This window comes from Equus quagga, chromosome 5 (assembly GCF_021613505.1).
Source record: "Equus quagga isolate Etosha38 chromosome 5, UCLA_HA_Equagga_1.0, whole genome shotgun sequence".
NCBI lineage: Eukaryota > Metazoa > Chordata > Mammalia > Perissodactyla > Equidae > Equus > Equus quagga.
In genome coordinates this window covers 9,327,084-9,349,101 of record NC_060271.1, presented here as the reverse complement: position 1 = coordinate 9,349,101, position 22,018 = coordinate 9,327,084, and the positions used below count along the sequence as shown (strand labels likewise).

General features: G+C 34.8%; 1 protein-coding gene across 4 annotated transcripts in view; it reads right to left on the bottom strand.

Moving 5' to 3' along the window:
* Positions 1-22,018, bottom strand: part of AGBL4 (AGBL carboxypeptidase 4) — a 1,241,053-nt gene that overhangs the window by 1,007,931 nt on the left and 211,104 nt on the right. For all 4 annotated transcript variants that reach the window (XM_046660687.1, XM_046660683.1, XM_046660686.1 and 1 more), the window contains exon 3: positions 15,394-15,518. In XM_046660687.1, the coding sequence (XP_046516643.1) occupies positions 15,394-15,518 (125 nt within the window). The remainder of the gene's footprint in view (positions 1-15,393; positions 15,519-22,018) is intronic.

Here is a 22,018-nt window from a genome sequence, read left to right as displayed (position 1 = left end):
ATATCAAGTGCTGGCAAGGATATGCAGTAACTAGGGTGTCGATACATTGCTGATGGAAATGCAATTGATTCAGCCACTTTGGACAACAGTTTGGCAGTTACTTATAAAGTTAAACATACACTTATCATATGACCAAGCAATCCCTCTCCCAGTATTTACCCCAGTGAAATGAAAACTTATATTCACAAACACAAAAAAGTACAAGAATATTTATAACAGCTTAATTCATAATTACCAAAAGCTGTAAACATTTGCAAACCCCTTAATTGTATAAACAAATTGTGGTAGCATTTGATGCTTTTTTTTTTTTGAGGAAGATTGGCCCTGAGCTAACATCCACTACCAATCCTACTCTTTTTGCTGAGGAAGATTGGCCTTTAGCTAACATCTGTGCCCATCTTCCTCTATTTTGTACGTGGGATGCCTGCCACAGCATGGCTTGATAAGCAGTGCTGGGTCCACGCCCAGGATCCAAACCGGTGAATCCTGGGCTGCCCAAAGCAGAGCCTGTGAACTTAACCACTACATCACTGGGTTGGCCACTGCCACTTTCTAAAAATACCTTATTTGTTTACTTGCTCGTATTTATTGTCTTTCTTCTCATAATAAAACATAAGCTTTCCCAAAACAGTAGGACTTGGTCTCTCTTATTCAATGCTGATTCCTGAGTACCCAGAACAGTGTCTGGCATATCATAGGTACACAATAAATATTTGTTGAATATTAACAATAAGAAAAATAACATTTTATGGAGGACTTTCTATGTGCTAGGCACAACTTCAATAGTTCTGCATATATTATATCAGTTAGGCAGGCAACTGAGACAGAGAGAACATAAAATATCTTGCCCAAGGTCACACAGTAAATAGTTGAAGTAGAATATGAACGCTGGCAGTTAGACTCCAAAACTCGAGCTTAACCCAAATGAGGAAATGTTGGAAGGGCATTACAGGAAAGAGATAGCAAAATGCAGGGAACTGTGAAACAACATGATCTCTGCAGGAAACTACAAGAAGGCCAATAAGTATTTATGGCAAGCCAGACTAGATAGGGGCCAGATCCTGAAGAGTACCATATGCCAAACTAAGAAGCCTGGACTTGGATCGTAAAGGCAATAGGGAGCTATTTAAGGGGTTTAGCAGTGGAATGGCAAGGTCAAATTTGCAGTTTACACAGAATATTACAGCTTCAGTGTGAAAGATGGATTTAAATAGCACAAAACTCTGGACAAAGCTACATGTCAGAAGACAAAGCCACAATGCAGGCAACATAAGATAACATACTGAACGTGAATTACTGTAGCAGAGATAGAAAGGCACAGATAAATTCAAGAAATGACTTTAAAGGCAGTAAAATCAAGGGGAAAATTTGACTGTGTCATCTATAAAATGAAAGCAATAATAGTACCAACCTCCAGAGTTGTTGTGAAGGTTGAATATAAACCATTTAGCACGCTATTGGCATAGCATAAGTTATCAATAAAGGGCAGTTACATTAATATCACGATAATTATCTTTATTACTATTTATAGATATGGATCCATCAAGGAAGAGTCCAAGATAACTTCAAATGTTTCCAATATGACTGCATGGACAGCAGTAACATTCACTGGAATATAAAGTAGACAGAAGTGGCAGATTTAGAGAGTAAGATAAAGAGCTCACTTTTGTAAAGAATGAGTTTGATATACTCATGGGGCATTCAGTGGTGACCTCCAAAAGGCAGCTGAATCCAAGAAAATCTCAGGAGAGATTTTCAAATATAGATAGAACTGGGAATAAGTAAAAGACATGTAAAGTAAAAAAAGATGTAAGATGTAATGATATTAGATATAATCATGGTGAGTATCAAAGTTTAAGGAGTTTGTAGGAGAGGAGGAGCACATGAAAGAGAATTAGAAGAAGTAAGCAAGCAGACAAGGAGAATCAAAAAAGAGGAATGAATAGCAGGAAAGCCAAGGTAACAGAATTTCCAAGAGTGAATTGCCAACAGTATCAAATGCAAGATAAATTAAGATAATGGGTATAATATGTCCTCTGGATTCAGCAATATGAAAATCATTAATGACTACTACAATAGTGAAATGTCTATTTAATAAGTACTACAAAGTGTAATACCAGCTAAGATTATATTTGAATGCTATCATATTAAATAAGGATGATAGTATCTGGTATAAGTGATATAATGAACAAATACACTAACATTATAAACACACAAGTGCACTGATATATATCAATTGATAGTCACTGATATATATACACATGACATGTATATCATGATTATGAATATACAAATAATTCCAGACTTACTATCAATTCCAAGAAATTCAAATTTATCTCTGTAGAAGATTTCAAGTGAAAACAACAGAAACCAACTTGAAAGAATGAAAATGTATTCACAGCAGTATTTACACTAAAAGTGAAATAATATAGTTGATATGAAAATTCTTTAAGCTTTCCATTTTTTCTACATATTGAATACCACACTATCTTCTGAATGTTTCCTTGAACAAAGAACGTCCAGCCCCATCAATCAGAAATATAGTTGACTTATGGTGTATCTTACAAAGACCACCCTAAAGTAAATATGCCACCAACCTCATTCAACAAATAAGGTTACTTAAACTACTAATAAAAATATGTACCTCTCTTGCAGACACTGTTTAAGTGTTTTATAAACATCTATTATCAATCTTATTATCAATCTTTAAACAATATCTCAAGCCAAGTAGTATTAAACCAAATTTAAAGACGAATAATTGAAGTTTAGCAGGGTTATGTAACTTGTCCAAGGACACAAAGCTGGCAAGTAACACATCAAAGATCCTGATGCCAAAGCTCATGCTTTTTCTCACTGCACTCTAATATGATCACTACCCGTGAACGATGAGAAGCAAGAGCTGTTTTTTATATGCCAGTATACTTGAAAGAGATTTCTCTCCTTTTTCTTTTTCTTATTGCTAGGAAAATTTCTTCTCCCCAACCCAGTCTTTTTGAGAACAGCTCTGTCACTTAGCTTTATCACTTAGTCTTCTGTGAGTTGCCTGTTTATATCCTTGGCTTATTTGATTTTCTTTTTCTTTTTTTTGGTAGGAGTTCTCTATATATTTTGGAGACTAATCTTATATCTGTAATATATTGCACAAATTTATTTTCCCAGAATAGTGCATATCTTTCAACTTTGGGTCTTTTGTTACATAAACTTTATCTTTACAAACTCAACAGTATCAATCTATTTCTTTATGATTTTTCTTTTCTGTACCTTGCATAAGAAATTTAATCCTACTCCCAAAGCCAATAAAATGTTTATTTTATATTTATTTTCATAGTTTAAATTTTTAATTTGTTTTCTATTTGTCTTTAATCCATTTATAAGGTTTTTTAAAGTAGTGTGAGATGGGGTATTGTTTGCCATACAACCCTATTGTTTGAATAGACCCTACTATTCCTACAATTTTGTGAGACAACCTCTGTTATATGTCAAGTTCCCTTATATAAATAGCCTTGTTTCTGAGTGTCAGTCTGTCCATTTAGACTATTTGTCTAGTATGCCAATGCCATACTATTTTAATCACTATTGCTATAAATAAAAATTGTTAGTTGAAATACAAGTTTCCATAAAAAAATACCCATTCATTATTCATCTTCAAAGTTGGCTTGGCTATTTTTGGTCCTTTGCTTTTCTATATGAATTATATAATTAGTTTGTCCAGTTTTATGAAAAAAAATTTGGTGGGGATTTTGTTTGGAATTGTATTGAAGTTATAGGTTGATTTTTGGAGAACTGACATCTTTATAATATTGAAACTTCACTTCCATGGATATAGCTTTGAATCTCAGTTCATCAGATTCTCCCTCCACTACTTCTCATTATTGACGTCATCTCCCTACTCCTCTGTCATTCCTCCTCATTTCTCAATGATTGTTTTTCAGGCCTCACTAACATTTCTCTAATATAGACAGAGACAATCTTTCCAACGCTCTGGCTACTTTGAGTTTCTCCTCTCCAATATACTTCACCTAGTTACTCCCACAGTCGGACTCTACACCTTGATATTACCAATAATTGCAATAATTGAAATCCCTCCTATTTTTTTCATTCATCCACTCTCTAATGACCACCTCTTCTCTTTGCAGCTTACTCATCACAGTACACTAACCATAAAACTCCTTTGATTTCATCATAATCTCCAACAAGAGTAAATAAAAAATCCCTGTTTGCCCAGAAAAGTTCTGGTTTATTCCTGATGTCCATCTGTAACTATTAGAGCATCTTCGACTCTCAAAATTGACCACATTTGGATGATATGGTCATTCTACCTTCAATGTACTGATCTATCATGTTTTCACCACTTTGCCTTGTTATTACTCCCTACTCCCTTAATGTACTCTCTCTTCTCCAAGCTTTCTTGTATATAACCTGGATTGTCTCATCCTTCTCCTATTTTGTGGTCTGTATTTTGTTTCCTGCTTTTTCTTCCCAAGTCCCCCCAGTACATAGTTGTATATTTTTTTAGTTGTGGGTCCTTCTAGTTGTGGCATGTGGGACGCCGCCTCAGCATGGCATGACCAGTGGTATCATGTCCACACCCAGGATCTGAACCAGCGACAACCTGGGCTGCCGAAGCGGAGCATGCGAACCTAACCACTCGGCCACGGGGCCGGCCCCTTGTGGTCTGTATTGATTGAAAAAACAGCCTTGGTCTGCTTCCAGCCACAACTGACTGTCTTGTACTGAATTTACCCTCCCACTGTAAACAACTAGAACACCGGACAAAAAACTTAAAAACAGCTGTTTTTAGACATCCAACAGCAGGCAACTCAATATTGGTCCCTGAGAGAAGAAAAACAAATGAGGTAAGCCCTGTGATCACTAAGGTTTTCCGTCTAGAGGCACATTCTGGACTATGATGCAAGGCGAAGGAACTCATGCAAAATGTGGATACCTCAGTGAGTTGGACAGACAGAAGTTGGAGTTCATGGGGTGGGAGTGGGGATGATGTGGCTGGAATTATAGAATAGAGGACTAGAGAAGACAAAACTATGCACAGGAAAAACTCCAGAAATCTGCATAGGGTTCAACTTGATTCTTTGGCTGAACGCAAAGCTGTACATGCATAAGGTAAGACTCTACGAGAACAGGCGAAACACAAACACTAGAAAGTGGTAGAACAACCCCAAGAACTCACACAGAGAGCTGGAAGACATTCAAATCAAAATTAATCAGAGTGGAAACTTCAATGAACACTTCACTAGAGATTCCAGAAGGATCACATCTTAGTAGCAGGGTTAAACTAGCCCTAATGTAGAGGTTACTCTAGACCTGCCTGAGCAACACTTAAAAGCAAGACGATGTATACAATGGAGTAACTTGTTCCATATCTGCCTTCTTGCAAAAAACAATTAGAAAACTGAATAAAATATATGAAATAGATCTTTTCAGACATTGGACAATAGGCATCACAAAGCTTGGATCCCTAAGAGAAGGGAAACGAATGAGATAATTCCTATGATCACTCTGGCTTTCAAGACGTATGGATGGGAGATGTCCCAGTTATAGGCAGAAAGAATAGAGAGACCCCCTTGAATATGTGGAGCACTCAGTAGATATTCCAGAAGGGTCATGTCTGGACCCACCAGGAATAAACTACCATCACTGCATTAGGCCTGCACCAACAAAGCTTTAAAATAAGCCTCCAAAGGATTAAGCTGTTCCACAAGTAACTTAACTGCCTGCCAGAAAAAATATAAACAATTAAAAAAAAATCTAAACACTCAACAATGTAATAATCACAATGTCCAGCTCCAATAAAGTTTCTAGATATGTAAAGAGGCAGAAAAGTGTGACCCATAACCAGGAGAAAAATCAATCAATAGAAGCATACTCAGAAATGACAAAGATAATAGAATTCTAAGAGGTCTTTATATAGCTATTATAAATGTATTCAAGTATATTATAAATATATTTAAGGATTTAATGGAGAACATAAACATGATGAGAGAAATGGAATATGTAAAAAAGAAACCTTCTCCTATATTTCCAGTGAGAATGTAAAAGAATACAACCATTTGGGGAAAGAATTAATTCCAAGGTGGTGTGAGGGAACTTTCTGGAGTAATAGAAATGTTTTATATTTTGATTGTGGTATATTTTTATTGTGTGAAAATTACATCTCAGCAAGTTGATTTAAAAAGGCAAAAATAACAAAATAAAATAATGCTTCCTCAGAAAGAATAAAAACACAACTATGTTTAAATCAAACTTTCTCCCTATGCTGCATTTGCAGCCTTGTAGCTAAATGGGATAGATGAAAAACAAACACCCACAGCGGCTTTTGTGCCTTTAAATTCATGTCTGTATATCTCAATGCCACCCTTACTACTGGTGACAAGTCATATTATTCTACCCTTATTCTTTCATTCTTCCACTCTCCTTGATGATTATATCTTGTATTACTTCAAGTTACCAAATCTCCTTCCCCAATTGTCAGTCTTAGCTGATGATCCTGCTTCTTATTTCACTGAGAGAATTGAAAATTGAGAAATAAGAAGAAAATCTCCATAGATTACTTCCACTACATCTATCTACTTATTAGCATCTGCTCTGTCTCTTCCCTCCCACTTGTTACCATACAAGAAATACCTGTTTCTATCTAAAGCCAATCCCTCAGTTTATGGACTGTCTCTTCCCAATACTCAGCAACATCACTCCAGAAATTATCCTTTTTCTCTCCTGCATCATCAGTTGTTTTCTCTACACTATATTGGTCCAATCAGGATATGAACATGCTATTTCTTTCATCTAATCAAAAATTTTTCCAGCCCTACTTCCTCTATCAGTTACCATTCCATTTCTTTGCTCCTCTTTGCAGCAAACCTCTTGAAAAAAAAAAAATGTTGCCTGTATTAGATCTCTCCAATTCACCTCCTCCCATTCCCTTTTTTAAAATTTTATTTTATTGTGGTAAGAACACTTAAAATTAGATCTACCCTCTTACCAAATTTTTAAGTGTACAACATATTATTGCTGACTATAGGTGCAATGTTGTACAGCAGATCTCTATAGCTTATTCATCTTGCTTATCTGAAACTTAATGCTTGTTGATTAGTAACTCCCAACTTTCCCCTCCCTCAGCCTTTGGCAAATACCACTCCAGTCTTTGATCGTATGAATTTGACTATTTTAGATACCTCAAACAAATTGAATTATGCAGTATTTGACAACCTAAATGTCCATTAACAGATGAATGGATAAAGAAAATATGGAATATACATATAATGGAATACTCTTCAGCCTTAAAAAGAAAAGAAAATTCTGTAATATGCAACAACACGGATGAACCTTGAGGACATTATGCCCTCATTCTCTCTTAAGCCTACTCTAGCACTCAACCAAAACTGCTTTTTGTCAAGGTCATCAATGACCTACATATTCCCAAATCCAATAGTCAATCCTGAGTCCCTGTCTCATTTGAACTATAAGCAGCATTTATCACAGTGCATAAACTTTCTTCACTTGCCTTCCAGGATAATACACACTCTTTGATTTCCTCTTACTAACAACCTGCTCTTTTTCATTTTCCTTTGCTGGTTCCTTGGTTGGAGTTCTTGAACTCACTCCTTGTTCCTCTTCTTTTCTCTACATTTACTCCTTTGGTGACATCATCCCTGTTTTATGACTTTAAATACTATCTATGTACCAACAATTCCCAAATACGCATCTCCAATCTTGACTTCTCTTTCAGTCTCCAGATTCATATATCCAACTGCCTACTGAGTAGTGTATTCAAATATCTGATAGGTATCTCATATTTAACCTGTCTAAAACTGAACTCATCTTTCTTCCCAAACCTGCTCTTCCAGCAGCCTTATTCATCTCTGTAGATAAGATATCCCCACTCATCCAGATACTCACGCCAAAAGCCTGAAATCAACCTTGACTCCTCTCTTTGTAGCAAATCCATAACAATTCCATCAGGAAATCCTCTGGGTGTATCTTCAAACTCTTCTCACCACTTAAATTGCTAACCCAATGGCCCAAGCCACTATCACCTCTCACTTAGACAACTATAAAAGTCTCATAACTGGCTCTGTGTTTCTATCCTTGGCCCACTCTGGCTTTAATGTCTACTCTTAATAGGGAAACAGGAGTAATTTTATGATATAGGTCATATCATGTGACTACTCTGTTAAACTCCTCCAATTTGTTTTTATCTCAAAGTAAAAGACAATGTCTCTACAGTGGCCCACCAGATCCTACAAAATCATCACTCCAACCCACTACCCTACCATATACACACTTCTTTGATCACATTTTATACTACTTTCTGCCTTGCTCACTCAGTTCTAATCACACTGGCTTCATTGCTCTACCTCAGACAAGCCAGGTATGATCCCACTTTAGAGAGGTGGCTTAGGGCAATGGCTATTCCCACTTGCAGGAATGCCCCTCTACCAGATATCTGTACAGCAAATTTCCTTACTTCCTTTGTCTTTGCTCAAATGTCAACTTCTCAATGAGGCCTACCTTAATGACCATTCATTTTGTCCTCCTCCACACATTCCTCTTACCCTGCTCTACTTTTTCTTTTAGAAACTATCATTTTCTAATATACTCTTTAATCTACTTATTGTAACTATTTTTTGTCTTTCTTCTTGTCCCCAATGACACACTTAGAATGTGAACCCCTCAAGTGCTAGTATCTTTTTTCTCTCTTGATTACTATATTCCAAATGCCTAGAACAGAGAGGTGGTCATTAAATTTTTTTTTTTTAAAGAGTGGCACCTAAGCCAACAACTGTTGCCAATCTTCTTCTTTTTTTTTTTTCTGCTTTATCTCCCCAAATCCCCCCATACACAGTTCTATATCTTAGTTGCAGGTCCTTCTAGTTGTGGGATGTGGGACATTGCCTCAATGTGGCCTGACGAGCAGTGCCATGTCCGCGCCCAGGATCCGAACCCTGGGCTGCCACAGCGGAGCATGCGAACTTAACCACTCGGCCACAGAGCCGGCCCCCTAATATCTTTTGAATAAATAGCATATCATTCCTAATTATTTAGATCTTCTTTGATGTCTTTTAGTAAACTTTTATAATACCTAATTATTTAGATCTTCTTTGATGTCTTTTAGTAAACTTTTATAATATTTTACATAAAGGTCTTAAACTCTGCACATCCTTGTTAGACTTACTCTTACACATCTTAGATGTTTATTTATTTGTTTCCATGGTACATGGAATTTTTTCTAATTCCATTTTCTAATTTATTATTGCTAAAATAAAAGAATATTATCAAATTATACATGTCGGTCTTGTATCCAGGAACATTTCTCAGCTCTTTATTAGTTCTAATAGTTTACCCACAGATTCTCTCTTTTTATTCCTTTAGACAATTATAACATTTACAAATAATTAAAATTATGCCTTTTTACAAACATTATACCACTTATTTCTTTTTCTTGTCTTATTGCATTAGTTAGAGCCTCCGCTACAATTCTTAAAAGTATATTGATAAGGTCATCCTTGTCTTGTTCCTGACTTTAAACTAAATGCTTTTCAAGTTTCACCACTCCATCAAACTAGTCACATAGTTTCTGGTAACTATATGATGTTTGCTCTTGATTCTTTGAAGAGATCCTTTATCAGATAAGGAACTTCCTTTCTCACCCTACTGTGCTACAAGTCTTAGTTTCAATGGGTGGTAAATTTTAGCTGTTGGTTTTTCTGCACCAATAAGGTGATATTTTGAGAAGCAGTATAAGGCAGAAGTTCAGAGAGTAAGCTCTGTAGCCATAAAATAATATATTCCAAAAAACAACTAGAAAACAAATAAACCTAATAGTAAATATGCCAAAAGTTTCACAGTAATTCCTTCTAGGTAGTATGATTATGGGTTTGGGGTTTTGTTTTGTTTTTTTTCTGTTCCTAACACTCATGCATATTTTCCAAATTTTCCACAGTGAGTATTTCTTCAGTGACTACTTGGGTATAAATCCTGCCTCTACCACTTACTACCTGTATTATCTTGAGAAAGTTAGTTATCCTGTCTATGTCTTACTTTCTTTCAATTTCTTCATCAGTAAAATGAGGGAGGTAGGTAATAATAGTACTTACCTCAAAGGATTATTTTCATATTACATGAACTAACTAATATAAAGGACTTAGAACAGTACCTTTAACATAGAAGTGTTCAATCAAAGTCAGCTAATTCTATAATAAATTGAATGACAGAGAAAAAGAGAACCTGTGTTCCATCTTGAAGAAGTAGTATTAGAAGTAGAATAACATAAATAGCTAACATTTATTGAGTACTTCTTATGTACCAGGCATTAGATTAATTGTTTTACATGCATTATCAAATGTAATTCTTACACTAACTCTATTAGATACTACTATTAACCCCATTAAATGGACATAGAAATTGATAATTTAAATAGATTAATAACTTTCCCAAGGTCAAAGGGATAGTAAGTGGCAGAGGTAGGCCTGGAATTCAGGTATATCTAACATAGAGTCCATATTCTTAACCATTACAATTTACTTGATCATGATGATGAAGATGATGATAATTAGCAATAGGAGATCTGAAAGGAGGAGGAGGAAGAGGAAGAAAAGGACAAGCAGAATAAGGAAGAGGAAGAGAAGGTGAAAGAGAGGAACAAAAAAAGTAGTAGTAATTTACTAATAACCTGTTGTGGTAGATTTTGCTCTTGCTGTTATTAGCATTATTACTACTGTTATGATGTTTAATAAAAACAATAGCCCCTATTACTATCTACCAAACACCACAGTAGTCTCTTTACACGCATTGTCTCATTTAATTTTCACAACATCCACATGAAATAGTATTATTATCTTCATTTTACAGATGGAAAACTGAGGTACCAAAAGATTAATTAACTAATCAAGTTAGTTAACTAATCAAAACATCTCATAAGTATCAAAGTCAGGATATAAACACAAATCTGTTTGAATCCATTGTCTGTGCTGTTTATACTGTGATATGTTGCTTCTGGCCATGGTCAAGATGAAGTTTCACTTAGCCTGAAATCTCCAGGATGGGGACTAAAGAAGCAGCAAACTCCCTTAGAATTTTAAAGTCCAATTCAGACATGTCATACATAAAAGAGAGAGAGCATGTGTGTGTGTGTTTAAGTTACATTACTGCTTGCCGTAATATAAGAAATACTTCGTTGATTAAAAAAAAAAAAACACTTTTTAAAAAAAATCTCCCATTACATACCTCAGAGGACAATCTGCTGGCACACCCAGATAAAACAGGATTGATGAATTGAGAAAAAGAGTGAAAATAATATAGGGGTCTGTTTTATTGTCTCATGTTATTGCTGGAATGCAATTAATTCCTTTATGACTAGAGGCCTGAAACATTGCATCACATCCTATTTATTTGTGAGAAGTTTCAAAGTGTGAGGACAAAGAAACAATTTGTTCTAAATGTCTGAACATCTGAGTTCATAAAACAATTCAAAGCAAGAAATTCAAGGAAAAGCATCTCATTTACTACTGATAGGACAGCAAAATAGTAAAAATTTTCTGGTAGCAATTTAGAAACTGTAACAAGAGTCTTTAAAATATTCATATCCTTTGCCCATTGATTCCCCTCATAGGAATTTATTCTAAGGAAGCAAAATGAAATGTGGGTAACAGGTCATGCATAAAGATGTTCACTATAGCGTTATTTATGATAACAGATGATGGAAAATAATCTTTATGCCCAAGAGTAGGGAAATGGTCCAGTAGTAAATATCTATTGTACAGCCATGTTTATGAAGTTTTTAATGATATAAAACATTGCTAGTGATAGTTTCATTTCTTTATAAGCAAGACATAAAAATGTATATACAGTACAAATTTAATTATGCTCCAAAAAATAAAAGAGAAAATAATAAATCTACAAGTAAATATGATAAAAAGTTAATAGTATTTGTTTCTAGGTAGTAAGATTATGGGTGTGTGGGGGGGTGCTTTTTCTCTGCTTCTAATAATTATATTTTCCCAATTTGCTATACTGAGAAGTGGCTACTTTTATAATCAGAAAGGAGAAAAAATGGATTCAAAGACATAAAAAGACAATTGAGGAAAGAAAACAAAGTTTAAATAGTCCAGGCGTACCATTTTATTTCCTCTTATTGGCTAAAGTTTTATCATGAGTATTTAAATAAAAAGATTTGCTTTCACATCACACAAGTGTTCTGCTGCATCAATAATAAATTTCAACATAAGAATATTTAATACAAGTTTTTCAGAGAGAAAATTATTTTTCAATAAAGATATCAGGATGTTTAGTTTTCATAGACTCTTACAAAGGCACTATTTAGCAATTACGTTTGAGGGTTAATATATCATTCCTGGACTACAGCACTGTATGTTCTAAGTTTTTATCACTTCCTAAAAACATCAAGGAAAATAACTCAAAAGCTAGACTTGTTTACACACTATATTTGATGCTGCAATTTTTAACATTCATTTAATGGAGTTGGCCTTGGGCGACTAATATTTCTTTTGCCCATTAGTACAAAATCCTAAATAAGGTTCCTGACTAGATTACATTCATGCAGGTCTCATTTTAACGGAAATTGGAGAGATGGAAAAAGATTATAGGAAGAAACATTATAAAAACAGACCTCACAAGTCAAACTTAATAGTAAAGCCATTCTCTTTCATGTAGACAACCATGAAAACAAATATCCTGTGAGCTAGAGATATGTATTGTATCTTTCCAGCAGATCTTTATGCCTTCTTGAGACAGATTTCCATAACTATATAATGTGATTACAGTTGATGAAGCAATGGCTCACAGAAAGAGTCTGATAAAGTAGCAGGCTCTGGGAAAACAGATAAACATGTTCATGATTTATAATTTTAACAAGGGTAGGATAGCAATGGATAAGAAGATAGAATCCAGAGAGACAGAGCAAACATTGGTTCCTACAACCTTAAAAATAAGAATCCATAAAACAGCACCAATACTCTTATTAGAATAAATGCTTGGAACACATCATTGTTACTTGCTTATTTAATTCGTGGACAAGACTGCAAAAGAGACTGTATGTCTTCAACACGTAGTATGAAACTTATAACACTCTGGAAAAGATATTTTAAACAACAAACAAGAACATACCTGTAAGCAAGCCAGAACAGCAAAGAACAAGAAACTTTGAAATGTATAAGCAACTTGTCCAAGAGACTATCCCAAGTAGTATAACTTAAGAAACACATTTTCCCTAACTCTCTAGTCATCTCACCCTCCCACCCCACCTCCTGACCATAGGAGCTATATAAGGATTCTCTTTAGAAAGAGCCTAAACTAAAAGAAAAACTGAGCCAGAAATCTAATGTGGCCCAAAGTTAAAGAAAAACTATAATTTCAGAGCTTCCACTAAGTCTCTCTTTAGCAAAGGATATAATGAAGATAGATGATTTTGTTGTTTGATAAGTAATAGGTCTCATTTCTTAGGAGTTAGTGGATTCCTACATGCAGTAGGCAAGCTAAAGGATGTGCATATGCTATGCATAAAGAAGAAAAGAGCAATCCCTTCTGAGAACTTAGAAATCCTGCAGAATTTTAAGAAAAGGTTTCCCTTCTTTCATATGAATTGACTATATTGCCTCAGAATTACTGTTTGTTTTTCAGTGGTGTGTGTATGTGACAATCGTAGGTTACTGACATGAGACAGGAACAACAACAGAAGGATAAGTTGTATTTTACTTCATGATAGCAGAGAGATCTTCATAGGGGATCCAAATTTTGAGGGCTAAGACTCAGTCTAGCACATCAGGCTAAGCCCTCCTACTCTCAAGACTCAGTGACATAGACTTTGGAAAACACACTTGGAGGATTATTGATTGTCTTGGTGAAACAAGTGGGATAATCCTAGGGTCAGGTGAATCCCTGTAGGTTAAGTTCAGGATTTCCCAAAGTGGGTGGAGGGGAGGAATATTATTATTCTTACTGTGAAAAATTGAAAAAGGAATTCTTTCATGGGAAAATAAGTAAAACCAAGAACCAAGCTAGGAACTAAAGTTTGTCCTTGAGCAGCTCTCTGTGTGGGGTTTAACTTCTTTTCCCACTTGTCCTAAAATGCAGAGGTAAATCATATTTAGCTAACAATGTTCAGAGCTCTCCTATACATTTAATTCCTTCCAGTTAGCCCCTAAATTTCAGTACACGTTACATACAGCCAGTCCCGGGTCAGCGGTATTATAGAGAATTAAGAGAATTGGTAATAAGTGAAGCGGCTGTTCCTGTACCCCTATTCTGCAGAATAAGCCAGTGTACCAGGAACAACATTGGGTCAAGCAAAACCCAGAGTCCTTAAATTTCAGATGCTGACCACTGCCTGACTCATGACTCAAGTTGCAGTTGAGAGAAACGGAGAGCAGCAAGCAACCAGGTGAAAGAGCCAAGAGGACAGATTGACATGGGAGAGGAAATTAGACAAACACCTCACTTTCTCAAATATATTAGAATAAGATGACCCCGAAGGAAGAAGACAGATCTTAGGTTACAGGGCCATGCTTTCATCTGCTTAAAAGAATCATATCACATGTACAGAGTTTGTGTAGAATCTTCCATGATCAGCTGTCTCAATATACCAGAATGGTAACTGATTTATTCAGATTAGATTTTTATTAATGCTTGTTCAAAGTATATGTATTTAGTTCTTTGTATTTTTATCAATATTACCTCTCATTCAAAACAGATTTAAAAAGGATTATAAAAATATACACTGTTAGAAAATGTATGTGATGAACTCACAGTTAAAGACAGATTAATATGATCAAAATAAAAGAAAAGATAGTATACAGAAACATAAGCAAAAAACTTTCCCAGAATAATTAGAAAGGGCTGTAAAATTGGCTCTGTGTTTTCCAGCAGCCAAAGTGAAGGGAAAATAGGATGAGTTACAAGAATCACGTTGTTTTTAAGATATAAACACCTTGTGGTATAAGAGAACAAAAGCTTTTTCAGAAACTGAAGCTTGTGAGAAATGTCCCTCACAGGTCTTTATAAAGAAGAAATAATATAGAGAACAGCACTCTATAATAAACATAATAGCAAATCACTTGCAGTGTGGTTTCTTACAGTGTCCCTCAAGAAAGCCTGGCATATCAAGCTAATGCTTCAATCAGTAAAGAACACTTTTTGGTCTCAGATAATCTGTTTTGTATTACTTAATAACCATTAGATAACAAAAGTCAGCATGTTATACCTATTTCTCTATATCTCTTGAAACAAAACTGTATCACTGCTATAGATATACAAGAATATATTCCTATTATGGTCATTATTTTGATATTCCTAAAATAAAACAAAAGCATAATCTTCTTACCAAAACCACACTGAAGGCGTCCACTACAGTATTTCCCTCACCTGTGATTCTTTCACGTTTTCAACAGTAAAGTTGAACCAGACTCGGAAGCGTGGATTACAGGTATCCGGCCTTATGAATAAATCATACTCAAACTCAGAGACCTGGTCCACCCGTCCAAGGTTACCTGGTAATAAAAATTAAGAGAACAGGGTTTAATAGAAGTTCATGCAGCTAAAAGAACATACATTTAAATATTATGAGCCATGACAGTGACATTTGTCATCATTCAGTGAAGGTTCAGCATTCAGAATCTGCAAGGCTGCCAACTCTGAATGCAGCCCAGGTGAGAGGAGACTTTCAGCTAGTCCAGGCTGTGGAGCAAGCGGCTTTTCCATCCTTAATGACCCAGAAGATCCATTTGTGCTACAAGTGTCTTTGACAGATTGGGATGCTGTATGGAGCATGTGGCAAGCCCCAACAAACCAAGTAATAGTCATAACCAAACTTTAGTTTCTTACTTCGAAAAATAGGGACAATAATACCTTACATATTTTGTGTTAAGCTTTATGGTATACAAACTACCTCTAATATATTGGATCTTATTTAATTCTCACAACATGGCTATGCAATTTGTACTGTGTTTGGTATATTTCCAAACATCTATCAGAACATGTTAAAGAATATGTAAAGTAGAGTAAGGTTTTAAGCAAAATTTAGAAGTAGTTGCTACATAAGAATAATAATGGTAAGTTCACAAACAATCATGAAATCAATTTCCATTTTCTCCATCAACAGAACTAACAGTTTCATCAAAACGGTATAAACTCAGGTGTGACCTCCATTCTTTGTCTCTCTTCTCTCTGACGGATATTCTAATGAACTGCCAAAAATGTTAACAGTGGGATGGGAGAAAACAAAAAGTAAAGAGTCTGGTGAATTCCCAAGCCAGATAATCAACAGCTAAAAATGAGTAAAGATGACTATAGACAGCGACAAAGCAAGTGATTGAAAAGTCACTACTGTATTACACTTGAAGAACACAGCAATACCCTGCTTTAAAAGGAGCTCTAGTGTGTCTTTCTCCAAAAGAATACTCAGAATTAAACTTTAACCTGATATGTACCAAAGTTATAAATTACTTCTTTTCCTAGTTCTACTGGCACGGCAATTGTTTTCCTGAGCCTGTGTTGTACTAGATGGAGCACCAGCCTGGGAACCAGCAGACTTGAATTCTAGCCCAACTGACTCACTGAGCAACAACAGGTGAGGGATTTACCCTCTGAGGGCCTAATCTGCAAAATGAAAATATTGAGTTACCTAACCTCTTAGGTTTCTTTCAGCGGTAACATTCTTTGGCTGCCTGATTCTAGGATTGATCAGGCAGTGATCCAAGATAATAAGATAACCCTCTCCTCAAAACCACATCAGTGAACCTCATGGTGATTTTACCTGCTCTCATTAAAATCTGGCCCAAGAAGCCAGACTTATTCCTCCTTCTAGAACTAGAACAATCCGTTACCTCCAATTAAGTATACACATACTGAAAAAAAAATACATAGATGGGAAATTATAGACATGAACTAATTAGAACCAAAAACTTTTAATTTTTCTAGTTTCAATTGTCTTTAGAATTCCCCAGGAAACTTCTCAGCTAAATTGGTCCTTTCAACTATTATCATCCAAAAATATTTACCAAAACCTATGTTGTAGAGGCCAGAACACTTATCACACCATCGCACTGAACTTCGAATCAGAAGATCCAAGCTCAGGTTTTAGCATTGCCATTCACTGAGTAACCTTGGAAAACTCACTTAACCTCTCCCAACCTCTGTTTTCTCAACTATAAAGTGTTAATATAAATACAAATATTTATCTCTAGATTAATTAATATGAACATTAATTTTAGCTAATATACTAATTAATATGAACATTAATTTTCAATAAAAATTAACATTTTCTGATAATTTCTACACGCCACATACTGTCCTAAATGCTATGTGTACTAACCTATTTAATTCTCACAATGGCCTCTATGAGGTAGGAATCATTGCTATCCCCATTTTACATATGAGAAAACCAAGAGACAAAGATATAAAATAACTTATCCAAAGCTATATAGCATGTAAGCAAGTAAGAGTCAGAGTTTGGATTTGAATTCAAGAAACACGGCTCTAATCACTAGACTAACAGCTTCTCTAGCTAACAAAGCTGGTTGGAAGAATACAGAGATAATATAAATTGAAAGTATATTATAAGTTATAAGGCTTAGTAAAATTACCATTTTTAAAACAACAAAAAGTAAAAGGGTACTATTTTTGGCCCTCTAAAAGTTCACAAAGGAGAAATTAAACATTAAAGTGCATTTCCACATTTAAAGGAAAGAAGTTTTTTTTTTTAATTCTAGAACACTATAAATGGGTTTTGATAAATAGCATGTCTTAAAATTGCAGCTGCATATAGTATCTAACAATAATGCACCATATTTGTCTAAAAATGCAAAATGATTTGATACTCTTATTATTATTATATTTTCAAAGACTGGCACCTGAGCTAACAGCTGTTGCAAATCTTCTTCTTTTTTCTTTTGCTTCTTCTCTCCAAAGCCCCCCAGTACATAGTTGTATATTTTAGTTGTGGGTCCTTTCTAGTTGTGGCATGTGGGACGCCACCTCAACATGGCCCGATGAGCTGTGCCATGTCTGTGCCCAGGATCCAAACCAGCAAAACCCTGGGCCGCCAAAGTGGAGCACGCGAACGTAACCACTTGGCCACGGGGCCAGTCCCAACACTCTTTTTATTATTAAAGCCTCACCATGACCCCATGATGAGTAAGCTGAGACTCAGAAATATTTAGTGCTTGTTTAAATTCGTGCTTTAAAGCACCAAGGCAAACCTTGAAATAAAGACTTCTGAATCTATTGTGTTGCTCTTTGGAATATACCATAGTTGCAGCCAATTCATTTATTCAGCCATTCAATCAGTTATTCATTCAAAAAGTACCACGCTATGTAGTGTAAAATAGAACAGATAGTAAATCAAACATATATGGTCTTTGTTTTCACTAAGTTTACAGTCTCAAATAATAATAGCATCTGATCTTCAGTCTTCTTTAACTACTCTGTTGACCTTCACCATTCCTATGAGGAGTATCCTCTCTGTGAGTATGCATAAACAATGCTTTCCTCATATTATCTGTAATATTTCAGCAAAGTGTCAATCTATGGCCTTCTGGAAACAGCTATTTGAAAATAACCTGACAATGCCTCTATATCATCTGCTTCCCTTCCACTAAACGAAAGGCAAAAAAAGTAAGCAAATGGAAATCTAAAATATAAGACAATACAAAACAAAAAATAAGATTCAGATTTCAAACACAAATATATCAGTAAATGGGCTAAATACAAATGGACTAAATATTACAAATAAAGACAAAATTGTTATTCTGGATTTAAAAACTTAACTATATATTTCTTATAAAGACAACTTTACATTAAAGAGACTGAAAACAAAAGAATGAAAAAGTTGCAACAGGAAAGCACTATCAAAACAAAAGCTAATGCAGCTATATTTATATCAGACAAGGTAGGCTTTAGATCAACAAACATTGCTAGAAATGAACAGGGATATTCTATGATAAAAAAAGGGAAATTCCATCAAGAAGACAAAAAAATCTTACAAGTATATACATATAATAGATCTGCAAAATATATAAGTAAAATTTGAAAAAAAGAGAGACAAATTTAGAATTACAGTGAGAAATTTTAACACACCAATACCACTAACTGAGAAAAAACAAGAAAATATTCAGAAAGGATTGAGACAATTTGAAAACGTGATTAAAAAGGATACCTAGTGCTAATTATGGAACACTTGACATTTATAGAAGCGCAGAATATATATTCTTTTCAAAGGCACATTTACCAAAATTGATCACATGCTGGTCCATAAAGTAAGTCTCAACAAATTTCAAAGGAATTTATACTACACTGCATATGTTCTCTTATCACAGTGATAGTATTTTTAACTAAATTATAATCAATATATGGCAATCAAAACGTGTGGAACACAGTTAAATTCATTCTAAGATGAAAATTCATATATATATACACATAGATGCAGATGATTGATTTTCACTGATTTATACATGTGGCTGAAAAACCAATTATCTAAGTTTTATTATAAGAAGATTTTTAAAAGAGCAATACTTTAAAACAAAAAAAAATTAGAAGAAAAGAAATAATAAAGAAAAGAGAAAATCATAGAAAATTTTAAATGTACCCTGTAGAAAATTTAAAATATGAAAGTCAGTTCTTTGAAAAAGACTTTTAACACTAACACATTCCAGCAAAGCTCATCCAGAATAAAGAGAAAGAAAACACATATTAATATCAAGAATTTTAAAAGAATAGTACTGCAGATCTGTTATACTTCAAACAAGCAAAGAAAAAAATGGAATGAACATATGGTGAACTATATATGCTAATACATTTGAAAAGCAGATGAAATGCACAATTTCTTATAAGAACACAATTTACTAAAACTGACATAGGAAGCAATATAAAATGTGAATTACTCAATAACTATTAAATGGACCATATCATTAATTTAAAACTTTCCCACAAAGAAACTTCCAATCCCAGATGATTTCACTTCTAAATGCTTAGAAACTTATAAGATAGCCAATCAAATAAACTCTTCCATATAAAAAAAAGGAAACACTGCCTAACTCATTTCATAAATTCAGGATAACACTGATACTAAAACATGCCAAGAATATTACAAAAAAGAAAACATATAGATGAATTTATCTCATAAACCTAGATGTAAAAATACTAAGAAAAAATTCTATCCAATTGAATCCAATCACTTATAAAAGAGATGACACATCATGAAAAGTTGGGATTATCACAAAAATGCAAGGTTGGTTTAATATTTAAAAATAATCAATCCAAATAATCACTTTAACAAAATGAAGAACAAATATGTGATCAACTCAATAAAAGCAGGAGAAGTATTGGACAAAAAAGCAACATCTCTACTTCTGGTTCAACCATGTTGGAGTAACTGTTAAGAGACTAGCCTCACTGTAAAGAATTACAAAGCTCGGAAAATATATGAAACAACTGTTCTCAGACATGAGAAAACAAGCAAGATGATACAGCAATCCCTGAGAGAAGAGACATACACAAGATGATCTCCTATAATAGCACTGACTCTCCACCCAGGAAAAACTTCCCAACTATGGCAAGAAACCAGATCCCAATCAAAGTAAAGAGACCCTGTATGCTGAGCATACAGAATTCAAAGTTGAGGCTATTGAAGCAGCTAAAATCTGTAGAGTAGGGCATCAGAGAGGAGGAAACTATACATGGTGGTGGTAACGAGGGAGTAACCCAGAAAACTCTGGGATCATTTCCTGTAAGTCTGAAGCTGAGGGCTAGGCAGCATATACACAGGGTGAAACTACATTAAGTAAATCAAACAGAAGTGGGGTTGGCCCCGTGGCCGAGTGGTTAAGTTCATGTGCTCCGCTGCAGGCATCCCAGTGTTTCGTTGGTTCAAATCCTGGGTGCGGGCATGGCACTGCTCATCAAACCATGATGAGGCAGCATCCCACATGCCACAACTAGAAGGACCCACAATGCAGAACATACAACTATGTACTGGGCGGCTTGGGGAGAAAAAGGAAAAAAAAAATCTTTAAAAATAATTTTAAAAATACAAAAAAAGTCAAACAGAACTTACTACAGTGTTGAAAGAAAACCGGATAGACTAGAGATGAAGTAATTCTGGGTAGGAAGGTGTTGAGAGTCCAGTACAGCCAAAGTGGAAGAATATTTAATACCTCAGGCATAACACCTTATTGAGAATAAGAACCGTGTACTAGAGAAAGCTTTGTTTTCCCTCATAAAGCTGAAAACCAAGCCCTGATAAAATCTCCATGGGAGACAAAGTTTGACCCCAAGTTAGAGCAGTTTGGAAATACCTAAGGCTTTTAACAGATCTAACTCAATAAAATTTAAAACTATGCCTATAGAAGTTTAAGATGATCAACCTTGAAGTGATCAGTAATTGAACTGCCTTCTACAATAAAATACAAATATACTTCAGAAGAACATAACAGAATCCATTCTCTAAAATATATCATCCATTCTGTCCACTGTACAACCAAAAGTTACTACACATTCCAAAAAAAAGTGATCCACACCTAGACATATCATAATCACACTGTCAAAAGACAAAAAGAATCTTGAACACAAGAACACAGAAGCAACTCATCATGCACAAGGAATCCTCAATAAGACTGACAGCTGATTTCTCATCAGAAATCATGGAGGTCAGAGGGGAGTGGGATAACATATTCAAAGTCCCAAAATAAAATATTATCAAATAAGAATTTGATAGCAAAAATTTTCTTCAAAAATGAGGAAGCTAAGATATGATCAGATAAACAAACCTTCCCTACAAGAAATCTAAAAGAATGTCCTTCTGGATGAAATGAAAGAACACTAGAAAATAACTGAAATCCACCTGAAGAAATAAAGAGCACCAGTAAATATAATTACACAGGTAAATATAAAAAGTAAATATATTTTATGTTTGTAAATATTTTTTATCCTACTGATATAAAAAAATACATAAAGCAATAATTATAAATCTGGATGAGGTGTATATAATGTATCC